General features: G+C 40.8%; 1 protein-coding gene across 1 annotated transcript in view; it reads left to right on the top strand.

The window, feature by feature from the left end:
• The window catches only part of ZNF131 (zinc finger protein 131), a gene marked incomplete in the record, with an annotated part of 567,140 nt that extends 556,788 nt beyond the window's left edge, over nt 1-10,352 (top strand). Inside the window, 1 exon segment of the mRNA XM_044069710.1 lies at nt 7,740-10,352. Within this exon segment, the coding sequence (XP_043925645.1) occupies nt 7,740-8,399 (660 nt within the window).
• Between the last annotated feature and the right edge of the window lie 8,298 nt (nt 10,353-18,650).

The raw sequence follows: 18,650 nt of genomic DNA, 5'->3' as shown, positions 1-18,650 counted from the left end.
CAGGGCGTTGGAATTTATGAATTCCAAGAACCGTTGCGCAAAGGTGTTGGGACATGAGTAGTTTTCCCAGTTAATGGCAGGGTAGTTAAAATCACCCAGTATTAGGGTGTTTGGTTCTATCTTAATATTTTCCAGTATGTTTAGAAAGGTGTAGTGAGAATCTTGGGGTATGGTGGGGGATCTGTAGCAAGCTACAATTTGGATTGCAGTCTTACCTAGTGTTAGTTGCACTTGGAGAATTTCAGACACATTGTGTTGGCCAACTAGCCTGGTGGTGTGAATATCCTTGGTGAATATTGACACTCCTCCACCTTTAGTGTTTCGGTCCTGGTTTGGTGGCCGAAAAGTGTGGTAAGAGTTGTAGCCTGGTATTGCAGGGGTGCTCTCTGGAGCCTTGAACCAGGTCTCAGTCACTGCACAGATATCTATGTTCTCCATTTTTAGGAGTGCCTCGAGAGAGTGCATTTTGAGGTTTAGACTTCTAGCATTGAGTAGCATTACCTTCAGATTTTGCATGCTTGTACCTGTTACGGTGGTGGTTTTGTCCTTTGAAGTTTGCCTAAAAAAGGCACTATAGGGGTGGCAAGAGCCTTAGCCAGTAACCTGCATCCCAGGGGCGACTGGTGCAGACCATCTCTGGCAAAGCATCGTGGTCTGTCAATTATGTCATCCCAGGCAGACAGATACTGGATCCCCTTTGAATGACACCATAAGCTTAGCCAATTGTTGAAGTCAATCATTTTATCCTTATATTGTGGTATCATTCTGGGCGAAGGCAGGATGCTACTCAGGGCTAGGGTCATACCTGCCTGGGCCACATGATCCGAGAGCTCTTCCATGTCTCTCTTCATGTAGTCCAGGGAGGTACGTCTCAAGTCATTCACTCCAACATGGACAGTGACAGAGTCATATTTGTACTTGTTGTGGAGTGACTTGAGTGCATGCGTTATGTGGCAGATCCTGGCACCCGACAGGCAGCTGACTGTAATTTTCTCCTTATTCAACCTGGTGAGAGGGACATCAGTGTGCCGGACTATAGAGTCACCTATGACTAAAGTGTTAGGTACATTGTCTTGCCTTAGTGGCTGTTGCTGGGTGGCACACTGGTGTTGTGAACTATGTGACACATTGGTTGTGATTGGTGTTTGTTTGCATTTCAGCTTCAGAGGTCTTTGTTGCTTGGGCAGGTTACAGTTAAGGGCCTCTGCATATGTGGATTTAGTGTTGCTATATGTGGGTGTTGGTGGTTCGGGTTTAGAAGGGCTATGTGTTGCTTGAGGTGTAGTGTGGGTGTTAACCTTCTCCTCTTGACTGTTTAGCACAATCTTGGGTGGAGAGAGCTTTGCTTCCATTTTGGCTATGCAAGTGCATCTCTCACAGGTTGTAGTGTTGGGTGGCAGGAGGAGAGGGTTGTCTGTGTACATGATTCAATTGCTGCATTGCCCCAGTATGCCCAGATTCACCAGGTGGACAGGAGAAATCACCGGAAGCTGACCCTTGGACATGCCTGGTTTGGGGCTTTTTGTTTTCTTTGTAAAGTATAGGAGCTGTTTCCTTAGCAAGGTACTTTGCAATTATAGGCTGTTTAGTGCCTACTATTAATTTCTCCTTGTTAACAAGGAGAATTCAGTGTTTGTATGAGTTTAAGGCTTCCTAGTGATTTCCAGCAGGTATTAGAGAAGGTGCTAGTCACAGGGATGCTTAAAGGTAAGATTGAAAAGAATGCACTCTGCAGTGTGCAGTAGAGAAGTTAGATGTGAAAGTAGGTAACTTGAGTTTTACCTGTTTAAAAAGTTAAGGTTTAGTGGAGAGTTACTATTTTTAAAACAGCAAGATGGATTGAAAGGGGTGGTCACTTTTTTATTTTGGTACTATGAAATACTGTAGGATGGCCAATAAATTTAAATAATTGAAGGGGTGGGATTTCAAAAATGATGATATTGTGATTACTCACATAAGCCAGTGAAAGTAGAGAGAAATGAGATATATGGTCAGATTAACATAAGAGGCGGGCAACTAGAAAGACAGTGGTATTTAACAAGACAACTTAAATGGGTGGGAGGGCGGGAAAAATTCTGCCTGACTCAGAACAGAGAGAGCTGTGTGGTTATTCTCCATCGATATAGGCTTTGCTAATGCGTTATCCAATTTCTCTTTACTTATTGCATATTGGTGCTCGTATATATGCTCATGGAACTTTCGTTCCGTCTTACCAATATAGTAATCTGGGCATTGTTGGCACTTAGCAAGATAAACTACACATTTAGAATTGCAATTAAATTTATTCCAAATCCTATACACCACATTTCCAATGTTAAATGAGTTTACTTCTTCATGCTTACAGTAGCTACAGGTTTCATATTTGAACATACTCCGTTTGGACTTCATAGTTATTTTGGACTCAAATACATTTTTCAGATTAGGTCCTCTCTTAAAGATAATCCTTGGTGGACACCCTACTTTCTGGGATAAATCAAAATTGCTGTTGATTAAGTCCCAGTTCTTATTCAGGATGTCTCACCATATCACTGTCCACACTAAACATAGTGGTTAAGCTCAAAGAGAAACTCGTTGGTCCATTGGATAATTTCTGGGGTCCTAGAGGTTTGTTCATTACCACTAATGGAATGCGCAACACTGGGAATACCTAAAATGGTGGAATACAGCCCCCTCCTCCTCTCTACTCTGATTTCATTAACCAAAGAATCTATCAGTTTCGCAGGATAGCCTCCACTAAGGAACATACCCTTTAGTGCCATGCATTCCATGTGGAATTCCTCCTCAAGTGTGACTATCCTGGCCGCTCTTACTAATTGGCCTTTAACGACCGATCGTTTCTGATAATAGGGGTGGCTACTGGTGAAATGAAGGAAGGAAGGAATTGGAGTAAGTACTCTTCCTGTATATCTTTGACATATAACCCCGGTTGGAGATATCCTTCCTTAAGGAAATGTCTAATCTCTTCCTTACTGAAATTAAAGGTGAATTTCAGAAAGTTAGTTGTATTAAGATATTCAACTAGACCCATGGCTTTATCCAAGTCACCTTTAATAATAATAAAGATGTCATCCAAGAACCTAGTGTAAAAAATATCCTTCCTAATGTTATCCACCTTAAAAATGAATTCTGATTCACAGTGAGCCATCACCAGGTTGGTTACACTGGCACCAAACTGTGAACCCATCACCACTCCTATTTTTTGCAAATAGAATTCTTGGTCAGAGAGGAAGAAGTTTATTAGTTAAGATAGTCTAATAACTCAGTCACCAGTTCGATCTCTCTATTTGTTGCGCCTCGCCTATTCAACATGGTCCTGATCAATTCAGTACCTTCCTCATGTGGAATTGAGGTATACAGATCTTTAACATCTGTAGTATGGAATCCATGGTCCTCATCAATCTGAAGTTGGTCAATTTTCTGTAAAAAGGATCATGAATCCCTACAGATCTGTTTTTCATGGACCAGGTACTTTTTCAAAATCATATCCACCATTTTGGCCCAAAGGTAGGTGATCGAATTCCTAGCATTAACTAGTGGTCTCATTGGTGGGTTATTCAAATCCTTATGGATTTTGGGAATCCCGAATCCCAATTATCCATGATTGTCAATCCCCCACCTTTGTCTGGTTTGCTCACTCTGACATCAGCTACTCCTAAGTTTAAAGCCTCCCATTCCTGTCTGGTCACATTTGATTGGTCTCTCCCATTCAGATTATTATCGTTATTTGCCCTAACAGCCATTGTTCGTAGGTCTAGTTCACACATTCTTTCAAAGGACTGTAAAGTAGGGTGAATGGGTGGACTGAATGTGCCAGTTGTACACAAAGGATTCTTTTCTATATTACAGTTCTCCCCAAGAAGGATTTTCAAATTTAACTTCCTTGTATAACATTTAAAGTCAACTATTGTCCTTGGTAAATTCATACTCTACTTAGGAATCAAGGTGTACCCTTTGGCCAACAGCTCAACCAAGGAAGGTAGCATGATTACCCATTCAACTCCTGTCATCTTTTTCTTTTCTTAGGATGGATGCTAAGGTAGAAGGAGCTCCTCAGAGTGGTCATGAAAATTCATCTTCATTCTGTCCAAAGATAACTCCTGAATTCAAGATGACCAAACTGCTATTTTTGTACCGTCTTTGGAAGGAGAGTCTTATAGTGTCTAAGCAAGCCTTTCTATATCTGCGTTGTTTTGCATTCTTGCAGTTAGCTACCCATTGGAAGATGTGGCATCTAATGGCCATTTCTCCCACCAAAGCCAGGTCATTGTCAGATGGGGCCTTAGGAGAACACCCTTAATTAAAAACTAAATGCGGCAGCCCCCCTGGCCAGTGGGGGCCCCTCCCAGCCAGTGGGCCCTAGGTTGCCTAGCACTGGATCTGGCTTTGCCTCTCACCACATAGCTACTTCTGCTTGCTTGAAGAATTTCTCCATTATGGATGTCTGTGCAATGGTCTCTTAGTCATCAGCTCAAGCCGTCATCGGATCTTATTTTATGTACCATAATTCCAGGAGTCAAGCCCTTCTTTGGCAGTTAACAAGATTTGGTCTTATGACCTTTTGGCCATTCCCCAACTTTGTATTGCTATGAGGTTGAATTTTTCATTTCTTCATTTTCCTTCCAAGTTAGCCACTGACAAAAGTGAAGGCACCCCCCCCCCAGGTGTACTATATGTATTGCCAGGATATTAGTTGACTTTTTGCTGTGCGTGATTATCGTCTTGCATCCATCGTTTTGTAATCGTATGTTTGTGGCGCCAGTGCCTGCCAAATATCTGCTCACATGTGTTGAGGGAATCCTTCAAGCAGCCATGTTAGGGGTTTCTTATTGAGCACAGCCCCTGCCCTGTAGGCTGACATGAAAGCTTGCTACAATTTTCCATGTGGGTCTGTGCATTTCCAAACAGCCCATGTGGGAAGCCAAGCACATCTCTGGTCTCCAGTGTTGCCCTCTGTACATCTGTCTTTCCTATAGGTTTCAGCATTACAGCAGGCTTGACCATGCCACCCTTCCTTTCAGGGTGGTCAAACTGGCATCAACTTGCTTACTCCTATCCCTCCCCCATCTGGTTCGTCTAGTAACCTTGTCTCCATTCCTTTGCTGTGCACTGCATTTCCTGTATGTCAGGCAGATTTTTATTTGTATGCTCTTTTAGGAAGTTTGTTGCTTGTGTTTAATGTTGTGCTCACTCACTGGCTGATCTTAGTAGCATAGGGGTTATGTGTACTGTTAGTCTGAACAGCACCATGATATGTACTAACAGAGTTCCTTTTCAATGAAGGCTTCTTTATATTTACAAAAAGTTCTTGATTTTATCCAATACAGTCTAGAAACAGTATAAATAAGCAAAACCATAAAACATCCAAAAAAGGAGTGAATAAGATAATGTTTTGACATACACTGGTATTTTCATAGGTGGCTAAAGATGCAAAGTTTGATGACTAGATAGGTGCATATTATAGCTGTTATCTAGTATAACAGTAAAGGGTTGCAGTTAAACTCAAAAGAGGAAAAAGTCTAAAGATACAGTTGGACCAGAAATTAAAAGAAAGTAGATAATTTAATAGTAATATTTCATTTATTTACACTTTTGTTGTCTGGGTTAGTCCCATTAGACCAATGGACTTTTCTCAGGGAAGATCCAGGGGTGGTATTCATACAATTTGGCCATGGCACCAGGGAGCTTCCCTTGTTTTTTTTTTTTTTTTTTTTTTTTTTTGATATTTTTTGTAGGATCTTTTACATCCACCTGAGCTACTAATGGAATCTCTGTTTAACATGTCATGAAAGACTGCACATGCAGGGGATGTGGGGTGAAGCACACTAATTATGCTGCATTGTAATGCCAGGATTGGAAATGTAATGACCTGTTGTGGAAAATAGAACCCACAGCTTTCTTCTCCTGTTGAGCTGCTGAGACTGCTCCAAGCACTCTTCTTCAAACTTGTTCTAAATGCAATAGATAATTTGTTTGCATTAAGGTATTTTTAAATAAAAGATGATTTTAAGAGTTACTGCTTGAAGGGAGTTCCACTGTGTAGTAATAAATTTTACTAAGGCGGTAATACCGTGGCAAAGTAACAGTCCTCCTTGTATTCATTTAAATTACACTTGCTTCCTAGTCAGTTTATCCTGTATCGTATAAGTATTATCTCTACTACTAATTTAAAGTGGTAGATTATGATCAAAGGGACATTGCCAAAAGATGTGCAGAATGTCAGCATTCATACAAGCTAAGCAGTTTGCAAGAAAGCCTAGAAAATAAGCACCTTTCTTTGTAGGCATTACATGTGCATTCTGTGTTACTTTGAATCAAGTATATAACCGCTTTTAAATGGAATACCCTGAAAAGCAGATCCATGAGTTGTCATTTGAAAAAATAATCAAGATCTTTTTAAGGGAAGAAAATGAGGAGGTGGAGTTTGTAATTTAGGTTCATTAAGAGTTTATGATGCAGTTACCTACCTGACTAGCAGACAATAGTGCTTGGTTAAGTTTCATAACATTTAAATATTTCAGCATAGTTAAAATTAGTGTTGTCAAAAGTCAGGCAGAGTGAGAGGCCCTTGTGATATTTGTCAGCCTCGCATCTTAATGGCAGTTTGTGATAGAGACATTTTGGAGGCTGATTTTGTAAACTTTGAAGACAAAAGCTTGCCCATGTAAAGGAGAGGAGATGTGGAAATCATGATGGTCATCCCCCCCCCCCTTTAAAATACTTGGATTGAGATTGAACGAAGTGTCCAGCTTCATATGTCCCTAATTCCTAGTAAGTTTTGGAAACATTTATAAAGCTGGTTAAATGGAAGAAAACAATATAGGGATTATTTTGTGAAGGAAGTAAGCCTTTTCCACAATTCGTGCCATGGACATAACCAGATATTGGCAAAAAAGGGGAGTTTAATAACCTCTGATCTAGAAATAAGGAAATGACATTAGAAATATGGAAGTCTAGTTTCACAGATTTTTTAGGTGCAAGTAGTTTGTGGTAAGATGTCCTGATCAATTTAAAGTGCCATAAATGTCATTGTGTACATTTAAGATTTTTTGAGATGCATTTGCAGACAAATGTAACTGTTGCAGTTTTTGAATAGAGTAGGTTTGACACTTCTGTTTAATCTCCAGCTAACATAAGCACACAGTTCCAAAATCGTTAAGGCTGGTAAGGTTGTCTACGCAAGTATAATTGTCACAGAAGGTTTTTTTTTTTTTTTTGGGGGGGGGGGGTAAAAGTTGGCAGTAACAGGTTTTCACATGTGTCATATTAGTGGTAGAAATCTGGACAAAGCCTAAAATAATGGAGGGACAAAAGCCCAAAAATAGGGACAGTTTTTTTAAATATTTATCTTGTAAACCTAGAATATTTATAAAATAAGTTTTGTGTTGGTGTGCATTTTCTGAAGGATATAGTCTGAAACTCAAATGTGTGTCATTTAGTGATTGAAATCCTCAGTGATTTGCCATTAAACCACAAATTTTATGATGAACAGACCAAAATATGAGGCAAAAAATGGACTTTCTGTGAAAATCTGGACAGTTGAGAGGTAATGACAGCTGGAATTTGAACATTTGTAGTCAGAATATCAAGATTATTGCTTTCTGTACATTAAAATATCTAGGGTGCAGTTGATAAGTAGACAGATTGCTCACTCACTCTGTGATAACTCAAGTCTGTGTGATAAAGTTGTAAAAGTGCATTTAATTTTGCAAATGCATATCTAATTTATTTTTTCATTACAGGTTTGCAATAGTGTGTTCAATAGCTGGGACCAGTTTAAAGACCATCTTGTAATACATACAGGAGAAAAACCGAATCACTGCACTGTATGCGATGTATGGTTTATGCAAAGCAATGAACTGCGGAAACATCTCAAGGAAATACATGATATTACGGAGCGAATAGTGACAGAGGTTGTTCTACCAGTAGAAGCAATTGAAACAGAATCAACAACTATCATTGAACAAGTTGAGCAGGTACATGTGCTACCAATAGATCAGGTCCATGTTGAACAAGTAATTCAGGTCCACATGGACTCTGCAGAACTGAGTGAAGAAGAAGTTCAGTCAGACTTACCAGATGACAGTGATGTAAAAAGTACAGAGGTAATGGAAATCCATACAGGGCATATGCAGGTAGACCATTTAGAAGTGGAACAGCTTCATATTGAGCAAGTAGATCATGCAGAAGTTGCCCAAGTGGATGAAGTTCAAATGGAAGAGCTTCATGTTGAACATGTGAATCAAATACAGCTGGAAGATGTGCAGACTGATATAGTAGATCAAGTCGAAGTAATAGAAACTGAACATGTTGAGCAGTTAGAAATGGAAGAGATCAAGGAGGATGGCATGGAACAGGTAGAAGTGCATAAAATAGAACCACATGAGCAAGTAGCAGTGTAATTCTTTTCAGAAACTGCAAACTTGTCACCTCATGACCAAACGGGGCCAAAGCTTCAATATTTCTGTTAAAGAATTTTTCAGAAGACATGCTTGTGGTTTAGGGTTGGTACGATGTACTCCATAATGGATCCATGACCTTGCAGTACTAAAATTTGTTAAAATGGAACTTGTTTTGTAGCATACAACCCATTCAAAGTGACATAATGCTTTGTAAAGATTTCATCTTTTTTTTATGTATTTATGTTCTAGTTCTGATATTTCTGCGGAGGTTTACAACAGCTTCTGTAGGTAGTGAAATCATCTTTATATATACAAGTGTTTTCATAATTTCCAGTATCAGCTGCATAGCACAGTGCTCTAGTAAGAAGCTGTGGTCTACTTCACTGTCCAATGGAGGTCTACTGGAAAGCAGTGGAAGTGCATGGCTTTCAGAAAGAAGTCCTTCCACAGATCATGTTCCCAGTAGTCTTGTTCTATTTTATTATTCATTGAAATATAAAAGTGCAAGTATCATTTAATTGTAGTGACTGCTTTCTCAATCCTCTGAAAAGAAAACTAAATTGTTTTTTGTTAAAGGAGTATGCTAATTTTTTACCCAGTGTTTGGCAGATGTAGTGCTCAACAGTTAAATTTAGCTGTACTGAAGCAGTCTGGGGCCTGTTTTATTGTATTGGTAAGACCACTTATGTTTCAAAATGGGGAAAGCTAGAACATACTGTTGTAAATAAATTATTGTAATTGGATTGGGTGCTAGTTTCTGTCCATTGAGTTTAAAGAAGCTGTCTTGTTACTTGAAGCTTTCTGCTGTTTAGCACAGTCACAGTATCTGTGATCATATGCAAGTGAGTTAATTACTAGCACATGTGGAAAGATTTCTAGTCAGCAGTTAATTTATTTGCTCCTCTTGACAGCCTTCAGTGATGTGACACTAAAATATTTCATGAACCCACAGAGATGAGACTTTAGTTGAAACAAAATACTCTTATGATGCATTTCCATTAGATACTCAGTGGAAGGGAACGGACCACATTTATTTGCTCCTCTTCCAATTGAAGTGCTATCCTAATTTAATGTGTTTTTCTGTGCATACATGTAAATTACATGGAAGCTGTTGAGCACTTTCTCTCTATCCAGATGTTTGGACTTTGTGCCCCACTGCTGTGGACATGCATTTGCCTTGATACCATCCTCTGTGTAACAAAAGATAATCATGGAAGTCCGTTCATATTTCAGATGCTTTCTTTTAGTTTTCTTGATGCACTGCATGTTTGCCTAGCCACAAGAGTGTCCTGGTGTCAGGAGCTGAAATAAGTAGTGAGAATTTCTGTAAAATCCTACCTGATAAAAAGTGCTCTTGTTCATATTTGTTTCTTTCAGTCCTGCTATATTTACAAGTGCTGCATTCCTTTATATTAAGGATATGAAATAGTATAACCAAGTAAAAGTAAAATGGCAAAAAAAGAAAAGTATAATTCATGTACCCAACAACAGATTAGGGTAATCCTAATGTTTGGCAGTGATTCATTCTGCATGTCAAATTTGTTCTGAAAAAGTGTTTAACATCTTTATTTGTATTCCATTACATGGTTTCAGATGTAACATTTTCTGGCAAGTACTTTTCCAGCTGTTCATGTTAAAAGTTTGTTTTATAGCATATTGACATCGACTTTCATACCAGGAACCTGTGAGATAATTTGTCTCATCACTTGGAAGTTAGGCTATATTTGAGGAATAGAGTTAGTCCTTTGCTGTATTCTAGCAGCAACAAAGACCTTCAAGAATGAATAGTTTTGTATAACTTGTGTACACTAAACTTAAGTGTACACTATTACCTTAAAACAATTTAAAGCCATAGGTCACAAATAAAAGCACTAAAATGTGGGTTTAAAATGAGACTTTAAATAGTGGTATTTATATCCGTATCACTGAAATAAAACTCGCTTAGAAGCAGTAGAGATGGCTTTGTCATTCATATGACATTTAGAAAAAAAGTCTGAATGGACTTGCAGATTTGAGGAGAAACAACTTTTGTTAGGCATTTGTTAGTGTTGTACATTTGCTTGTCAGGGCTTGGTAACAGTGTGGTGAAGACTGAATAAAGGATATTTGAGCACTTGTAGTACCATAAATGAATAGTAATATAATTTCCATTTTGTTTTAGATTTCTGGCACAGTGTATGTGGTTTAGAAGGCTTTAAAATATTTTCTAAGAGTGGTCACACATCATTCCAGAACAAATAAACCATCCAACCTGCATCTGGCATTGTAACATAGCCGAGCAAATACAGTTCATCCAAGGATGTATCATTTTGCCCACAGCTCCTTGTGTCTTTTTCAACAAAGTGATAAAAATGAGATTATTTCCACTTTAGCTTTTTCATCCTATGTGATAGTCACCATCTGTATTGGAGTGCTTTGCATTTTGCACTGGTATCTTAGCCTTCATTTTTTTTTTATTTTTAGCCAACTTTATTCTTGTCACAGTGATAATAAAAAGCTTTCTAACTTAAAATCCTAAGTTTTGCATTAACTGATGCCAGAATTAAGTTCTTCACAGTTTTCAATTTGATTTTGTCAAGGAGAACATAAAGGAGTTGCTTACAGTATATAGCACTAGTGTTGGATGTATGTTTCTGGTTTTGGGCTTTTGTATTCTAGGCTTGGCAAACTGGAATGTATATCAGATCACAATACAGCAGGGATTGGGGCTATACCCTTTCTTTATTGTGTGATCTCAGAGTTGGTATAGATAATATGGAGGCAAGGAGGCTTACACCCTTACAAAAAAAAATGAAGTGGTGCTCATCTTTGTCCATTATTCAGTTTGTCATGTGGTTGCTTCTTTGTTGTATGGTAATTTGTGCAGTTGGTCAAATTGGTACTTTCTGTATTTTGTTGGGTCTTTTGATGGTCTCACTAATTTTCAGTCAGCCATTGCTGATATAATCCTTAGATCATGTGGTAGTATTGCAAAGGAAGACATCAGTTTCCAAGCTGGTGAAGTAGGTAAGCTACTGTGTAAGCTGAAACTTCCTAAATGCTGTTATAACAGTGTAAATGTGATCCATAAGCAGTAATGCTCTGCAGTATGTGCATTTAATTCATATTTCAGTTAATGATGATCAGGAGAGAAAAGTAGATCTGATGTTCTTTTCTGTCCATTCCTCATTGAATGGGTCTTTGGATCTAACCTCTGGTCCATCTTTGGCCACTCAAGACTAGATCCCAAGCTCAGGCTCCTCCCATTACCCGCAATCCCCTGCAAAGCCCATTACCTCATATGTCATTTGACACTCCTTTGAGGTAGTCATGTATCTCCTTGCTCAGGTGTGGGTTTAAAATCATAAGAGACTTTTCTTTGTTGCTTCTTCTTTTATACAGCTTCTCTTTGATACTTCAGTGTCTGTACTTTTTAATATACCCTACCTTCCCTGTCATAATTATGTAGATTTTTGTAAGGTTTTTGCATACTCTGTTTTGTCTTTCTGCCTTTGCACCATCTTATCTGTCTTGTCTAATAACTTGGGGTTATTGCCTTTGTAGTTTTCTCCCTTTTAGAGCCACTCTTAATTATGGATGAGAAACTTTCAGGTTTTAAAAATCTGTGGCCCCAAGATATGTAGATTGGATGCACACTCGAAATGTGTGCACTTCCTCAGGGCAGCACACTTGGATGAACAGTGTACTATATGTATAGCCTTTGGTACCCGGGCAGTAGTAGGAAGTGCAAGCTTATTCTTAAGGGACTTATCCCTTATCTGACCACCACTGGACCCTGAAGTTATGTATCTTCCCCTCATCCCATAGTAGCGTATACCCTGATCCATTTATCTGATTTGGATGTTCGATCCACATATTTCCCAAAGTTTGTCTGCTCTGGATTTGAGATTTGTCCATCTTCTACACTGGTGCCCTCTCAGAGCCTTGGCGCTGGATAGCTTGACACCAGCATGAGCCTCAGATCGAAGGCGGGTGGGGTTCCAAGGTTTGCCTCATACCAGACAATCTCAGGATCTCATTTTCCTTCAGCATTCAAGGCTGTCGAGAGAGTACTGTCCCATTTGGATGAGTGTACTGATGTTTCCAGCTTGGCTGTACCCATCTTTCAAAGAATGCATCTGGGTCCAGATGCTTCTCATGCAGTACACTTGGGACAAGGACAGCCGGGCCCGTTGAGTCTCGAGTCCGTCTGTATATGGGACTTAGCAAATCTATTCCAGAGCACCCCAGCTGGGCAGCATCTCCAAGGCATATGTGTAAAAAAAGACTGTCTCCTTCTAAGAGTCTCTCACATTAGACAAAGATCTCAATAATGAGGAGGGATCCCCCTTGATGTCTCATTCAGGGGAAATTCTTTATTCCCCCCACCAATGCGATGGTAGATCTCATCTTTGTGGGCCTGGAAGGAGCCGAATGTGGCTGAACCAATTCCCCGTAAGACAGACAAGTTCTTTATCTTCCTGAAATGGTGTCAACATTGGATCAAGGAGACGGTCATGGATTCCATAATAGTGGCTGCCACCAAAAAGAGCTCGCAGAAGAAAGCTCTTCTGTCCATGTCACCTAACAAAGTCGAGGGCGGTAGACAGATTCTAGAAGCAGACTTGCCCTTCACATATCTTCACTCTGAATTACTTGGCACACATCACAAGGCTTCAGAGAGGTTTGACCAAAGAAATCCCCAAGTCCCTGTCCTGGTCTATGTCTGTAGAACACAAGACAACCTTGGATTCTGTGTTACCCACCCTACAGTTGCTGTCCAGTGTCTTTATGCGTCCTATTTCCAGTCCTACTGAAGGCACTTCGAAAGGCACATGTCCGGGCATTACTGTAAGGAAGTATGCCTGGATGCACTTGTGTGACTTTCTGGAGCATTTCAAGACATCCTTTACTAATTCCCCATTTAATGGCTCAACAGCCTTTTGGCCTAAAGTGAAAGAAACAGTGACTAGAAATGAACAACGCAGACCCTTTCTGCCATTGGAGTATGGTTCTCTGCCCCCCTGGAGATCTTTCTAGAAACCAGAAACTGGATAAGAAGCTAAAGGTTCTCTCCTGACACTACTGGAGCCAGACCTCCCTCTGAGGTGAGGAGAAGAGTTCTAATAATGGATGTTGGCTGCAAAACCAAGGCTTCAAAGGTCCCTTCACCAAGGGGCCTTCCTAGCACTCATGAAAGATTGCTCAACTGCCATTTTCTGGAAGCATTAAGGGGTGCCTATCCCTGCACCTCAAAGCTTGGATGTCCATCATGAATGACAAATGAGTGCAGAGGATAAAATCCAGAGGCCATTGAATTCCCTTTTTGTGCTTTTCCCCCAAACTCAAAAAAGAAGTTACCAAATGTCCCACCCTGTCAAAGACTAGCAGCATTTAAAAGCTGCTAAAGAAGAGAGTAATCCATGAGGTCCTACCAGACCAGCTAGGATCCAGAACTTACTTGAAATTTTTAGTTTCAGAAAGGTCCAGGGACCTCAGGCCAATTTTGGACCTCTGTCATCTCAACCAGTATGCCAAGCAGTCAAAGTTCCATATGGTCATGGTTTAGTCCATTCTCCCACTACCGGAAGTGAACGATTGGATGTGCTCTGTAGACCTTCAGGATGTGTACTACCATATCAAGTTTGACAGGAAATCAAGAAGGTTTCTGCATTTCTGGTTGGGAACAGTCGCATCTAATTCAAAGTCCTGCCCTTTGGCCTCACTGCAGTCCTCTGGGTTTTCACCAAATGTATGGTAGTGATAGCAGTGTACCTCAAGCTGTAAAGGTTCTGTGTGTTCCTGTATCTGGATGACAGGTTTATTTCTGCCCTACCAGCAATCTACTTGTGTAAGCAAAGAGACTCATTACTCCAAATTTGTTCAGTGTTGGACATCACAGTAAACCCTGGCAAGTCAAAATTCTGTGTTGTACAAGAAATAGTTCATAGGAGCACACTCTGACACAATTCATCAGATAGCAAGATTTCCACAGAGCACGTTATCCACACTTCACAATCATAGTCGAGTCATTCTTTGATCTCAAAAGCCAGTGTCAAGAATATTTACTGGGTTCGATGGCTGTGCGGTCCATATGGTCCCAACATACGTCTTTTTTCCAAATACATCTGATGAACATTTGCAGAGCTCTCATTCACTGGTGGCTCGAATCTCCTCTGCTAATGCAACTTCACCAGTTTGTTTCCCCAACCATAGCCACTGTGACCATGGACGCTTCCCAGTTGGGATTGGGGGCAGTACAGGGGAAGACGGTCCAAGACGCATGGTTCCCTTCAGAGGCCAATCTCCATTTCAGCATTCTAGAGATGAGGGCAGTTTTAGCATCGCAGGCCTACCATACAGTCTTCCTCAAGGACTGATATCTATCCTAACCAACAACGTGTTGGTAGTCTGGTGTATTAACAAGCAAGGGGGAACCTGCTCTTACCCACTATGCCGAAAAAAACATAAGGTTTTGGTAATGGGCAGTATCTTCCAATCACTTTCTTCTAGCAGCGCACTTTCTAGGGAAGTACAACATTATAGTGGATAGTTTAAACAGATCTATCCTCCTGCCTCAAGTGGTCCTTCAATCGAAAAGTGGCAGAACAGATTTTCTACTTTCTTGCTGTGGTCCTTTTGCTTCTCCCCACAACACCAAATGCAGCAGATTGTTTGCCCTGATCCATCCTGGATGAGTAGTCAGTCACACTGGGACTCTGGTCCACACTTGGCCTCTGGTCTCCTTCATGCCTTCCCTCCAACTGCTGTCATCCCAGAATTTCTTCAGAAAGCATTAGAGAGGAAGGTCACTGTGGTCCTTCTCTGCCCCTTTTGGTCTTGACAAGTTTGGTTCCCTGCCTTTGGCGTCATCTGGAACACCGTGCATGGGTGCTGGATCCCAACCCGGATCTCGTTTCTCACCCATCCGGCCTCCCTCTCCTGGACATCAAAGTCCTCAGATTAACCACTTGGTTTCACCACTTCCAGTGATAGCTAGTCAATCCAGGCTTTCTTCCAAAGTGATCCACATTCTTACTTCATCCCAGACACCATCTACTAGGAAGATTTTCAAAAAGAAATGGAAAAGGTTCTCTATTTTGGGTGCTCGAGTGAGTTTAGACCCTTTCTAGGCACCCCTTCCAGTGGTCTTGGACTTTTTAGCTAGTCATTTTTTCAGAATGGTGCCAGGTACTCTACTAATGTCCAGTTGTCGGCTATTTTTATTTTCCATGTGGGAGGCCGTCAGTACCCAGTTGTCTCTCAGGTTGTTTAATGTCCTTTTGAGGGATACTTTTCTTCTCAGACCTCTTGGAGATCCTACCCCTCCTTGGGATATTATTATTTTACTTCAAGCACTGACTAAACCGCCATTTGAACGTGCAGCCAATGTGGATCTCTCTCGTAACGTGAAAAAAACTATTTTAAGTGGAAATTACTTCTTCTAGGAGGGTAGCAAAATGCCAAGCCCTTTCACGTAAACCTCTGTACATTATTTTTCATAAGGAAGAGTTTCCCTTTGAACCAGTCCTTCCTTTTCACCAAAGGTAGCTACTGAGATCAATTTAAATCAGAACACTAATCTTAGTCTTGAAGGAGAATACATGCTACATTTATTGGATGTTCATAGACTACCCTGTTTTTACATCCACCATTTGCAAAGTCCGATCAACTTTGTGTCCTTTTCAATAAATAAACTGAGTTGTGGAGTTTCTAAAGTCACTTTATCAAGATGGTTGTCTGATTGTTACACGTGTAAACAAAGGAAAAGGTTTATGCTTACCTAAACACATCAAAGCCCAGTCTACTAAATCTGTGGCAACCTCTACTGCTGTCTTTTCCTGAGAGTCTGTTGATGACATTTGCATTACTGCCGCTAGGTCAAATGTTTATACCTTCATATCCCATTATCGACTGGATTTACTTTCAAGAGGCAGGGCAGCTTTGGGTAGAGTTGTCCTCTGGAATATCCTTCCATGAATCCACCCAAGCATTATATTAGCTGTGGACTCTGTCCAGTCTGTTGAGGAATGAGCAGAAGATAACATCAGATATGAATGTTATGTAAATGCCATAATGATCATTTTGTATTAGTTTCCGTCCTTCCTCAACTCCCCTCCCACTTATCCCCAAAGCTGATTATGGAATTTATTGTTCCTTTATCGTGGTTTGACCTGACGTATTCTGAATGCCTTTCAAGTGCACTTTTTAGCTCCAGATCAGCTTTTGAGCATTCATATTACCTTTGGCTAATCCCGTGTAACAATATTACCCATTATGGGGTTGTCTGTGTTCTTGGGCAAACTCCATTTGAGATAATGTAGGGATTTGCAGGGGATTATGGGTAAGGGGAGGACAGCCTGAGCTTGGGATCCAAAGGTTTGAGTGGCTGAAAACTGATCCGAAGACCCATCTGTTGAAAGGGTGGAATCAGAAAACACCAATCCATCATTATGGTTAAGTACATGGCTCTTGTTTTCCTAATGGTACAGGCTACATGTTCACCATGGACCATAATCTCACCCATGTTTTGGGTTTGCCACTAAGTATCACAAATTCATTTTAGCAGCATGGAGCACTATGTAGATATTAATGATGAGTTCTGTACAGGGTATTGTATATACACCAACAGTATTGAGCATCAGGTAGTTTGGTTGATGCATGTGAATTTGTTTGCAGGGAAAAATAATTTAATCCTAGTTATCTGCTATGATATTGATGTCCTTACTTGTCACTTTTGCAGTTCTTTACTAAAGGGATTCCCTGCCATGGGTAGCCCAATGTCCAGCTAGTATACCAAAGCCTTAGGATTTTATAGACGTTGTACATCATGCTTATGCTCCCTGTTCAAAGTGTATGGCATAAAGGTGACATATAGAAATACAAACCTTAGAACTACTTTGCCCCTAGTCCAAACGCCATCATTGATAATCTGTCTGAATGCTCTTGTGCTGGTTACTGAGATGTGTTGCAGATAAGTGCCCCACTGGGTTTTCTTTTTATCTTTTCTTTTTAATTTTGAGTTTACATGTCATCCAGAAAGGGAGAATGTCAGTATGGGAGGCAGATTCCCCATAAGGATCGTCATGAGCAGTGTCTCTTCTGTTTGGGTGCTTCTCATAACCATACAAAGTGTTCTAGCTGCCAAGCATTTGTCCCCTCGACCCTCTGTAGTCATCTCTCCTCCTTGTCCATTTACCTAGTAACCAACATCTTAAATTGTTGGCACAGGGTGATATGGCGGAATCTTCCCATCCTTGAAGGTCAGCCTTCTGCCAAGAAAAAGGCCGAAAGAGTTGGGTCTGATTCGGCTGCAGTCCTGCCTCCCCCCAGACATCTTTCTCAAGGCTAGTGAAAGCCCGGATGAGTGCCCGGTTACTGTGTCTGATTCCTCTGCCACGACTGTGTCAGAGGCCAGCATAGATCCGACCTCTCTCTAATCCTCTGAGGCTTTACAGACATCCACTCCAGATGTTGAGGGGAAAACCTCTGCTATTATTTTAGAGAGACCAGGGGGGATTCCACAGATTCTTATTTGGGAGGAGATTCCTACTATGTTGGTGGAAGATAGGCAAGGCTCTGAACATCCTAGGGTATTTAGGGCAGATAGCCCTCAAAAGAAAAAAGCAAGCATGTTTCCTCTGCTCCTAAAGATCCCCAGCATGAATGGTAGGATTTTACCCAGGGGTTATTTAATGCATTGATGGCCTTGGAGCCTTGCCAGAGAGTTTCTGTACCTACTCCTCCATGGTCCCCTACCCCAGTCTAGGCCCAGAGAGCAGGACTCTCCTAATGAGGAATTGGGTTCCTGGGAAGAGCCTTTGGCATATTTCTCTCAGGTCCATTCTCTCTTGGATTGTGGTTCTGAGGGGGAGGACTCTACTAACCCAGGTTCTCCCTTTGAAGAACTCTTCTTTGGGGATACTATTTCTCATATGATGGAATTTTTTAAATGGGACTGTTATCAGGTTTCTGACATTCAGAAGAGGTATTATGAACTCCTCCAGATGGAGTCTCCTAAGCCTTCTGCTGTCCTTCCTGTCTTTCAGCAGCTTCTGTGGCCCTGGATTCCCAACCTCCAGCTCCTAAGAAACCTGACAGATTTTACAAGGTGCCTAAGTAGAAGCATCTCTACAAATGCTCTTCTGCTTATCCTTCTGTTGTGTCTGTCTTATGACAAACCCACTAACCTTTTGCAGCCTACCAAACTACTTCCTTCAGACAAAGACAGTTGAGCTATGGAACAGCTGGGCAAGAAGGAATGTACTGCTG

This window comes from Protopterus annectens, chromosome 1.part0, assembly GCF_019279795.1.
Source record: "Protopterus annectens isolate FY-2018-M chromosome 1.part0, PAN1.0, whole genome shotgun sequence".
Taxonomy (NCBI): Eukaryota; Metazoa; Chordata; order Ceratodontiformes; family Protopteridae; genus Protopterus; species Protopterus annectens.
The sequence above is the reverse complement of the archived record's forward strand: the minus strand, read 5'-3'. Positions and strand labels throughout refer to the sequence as shown.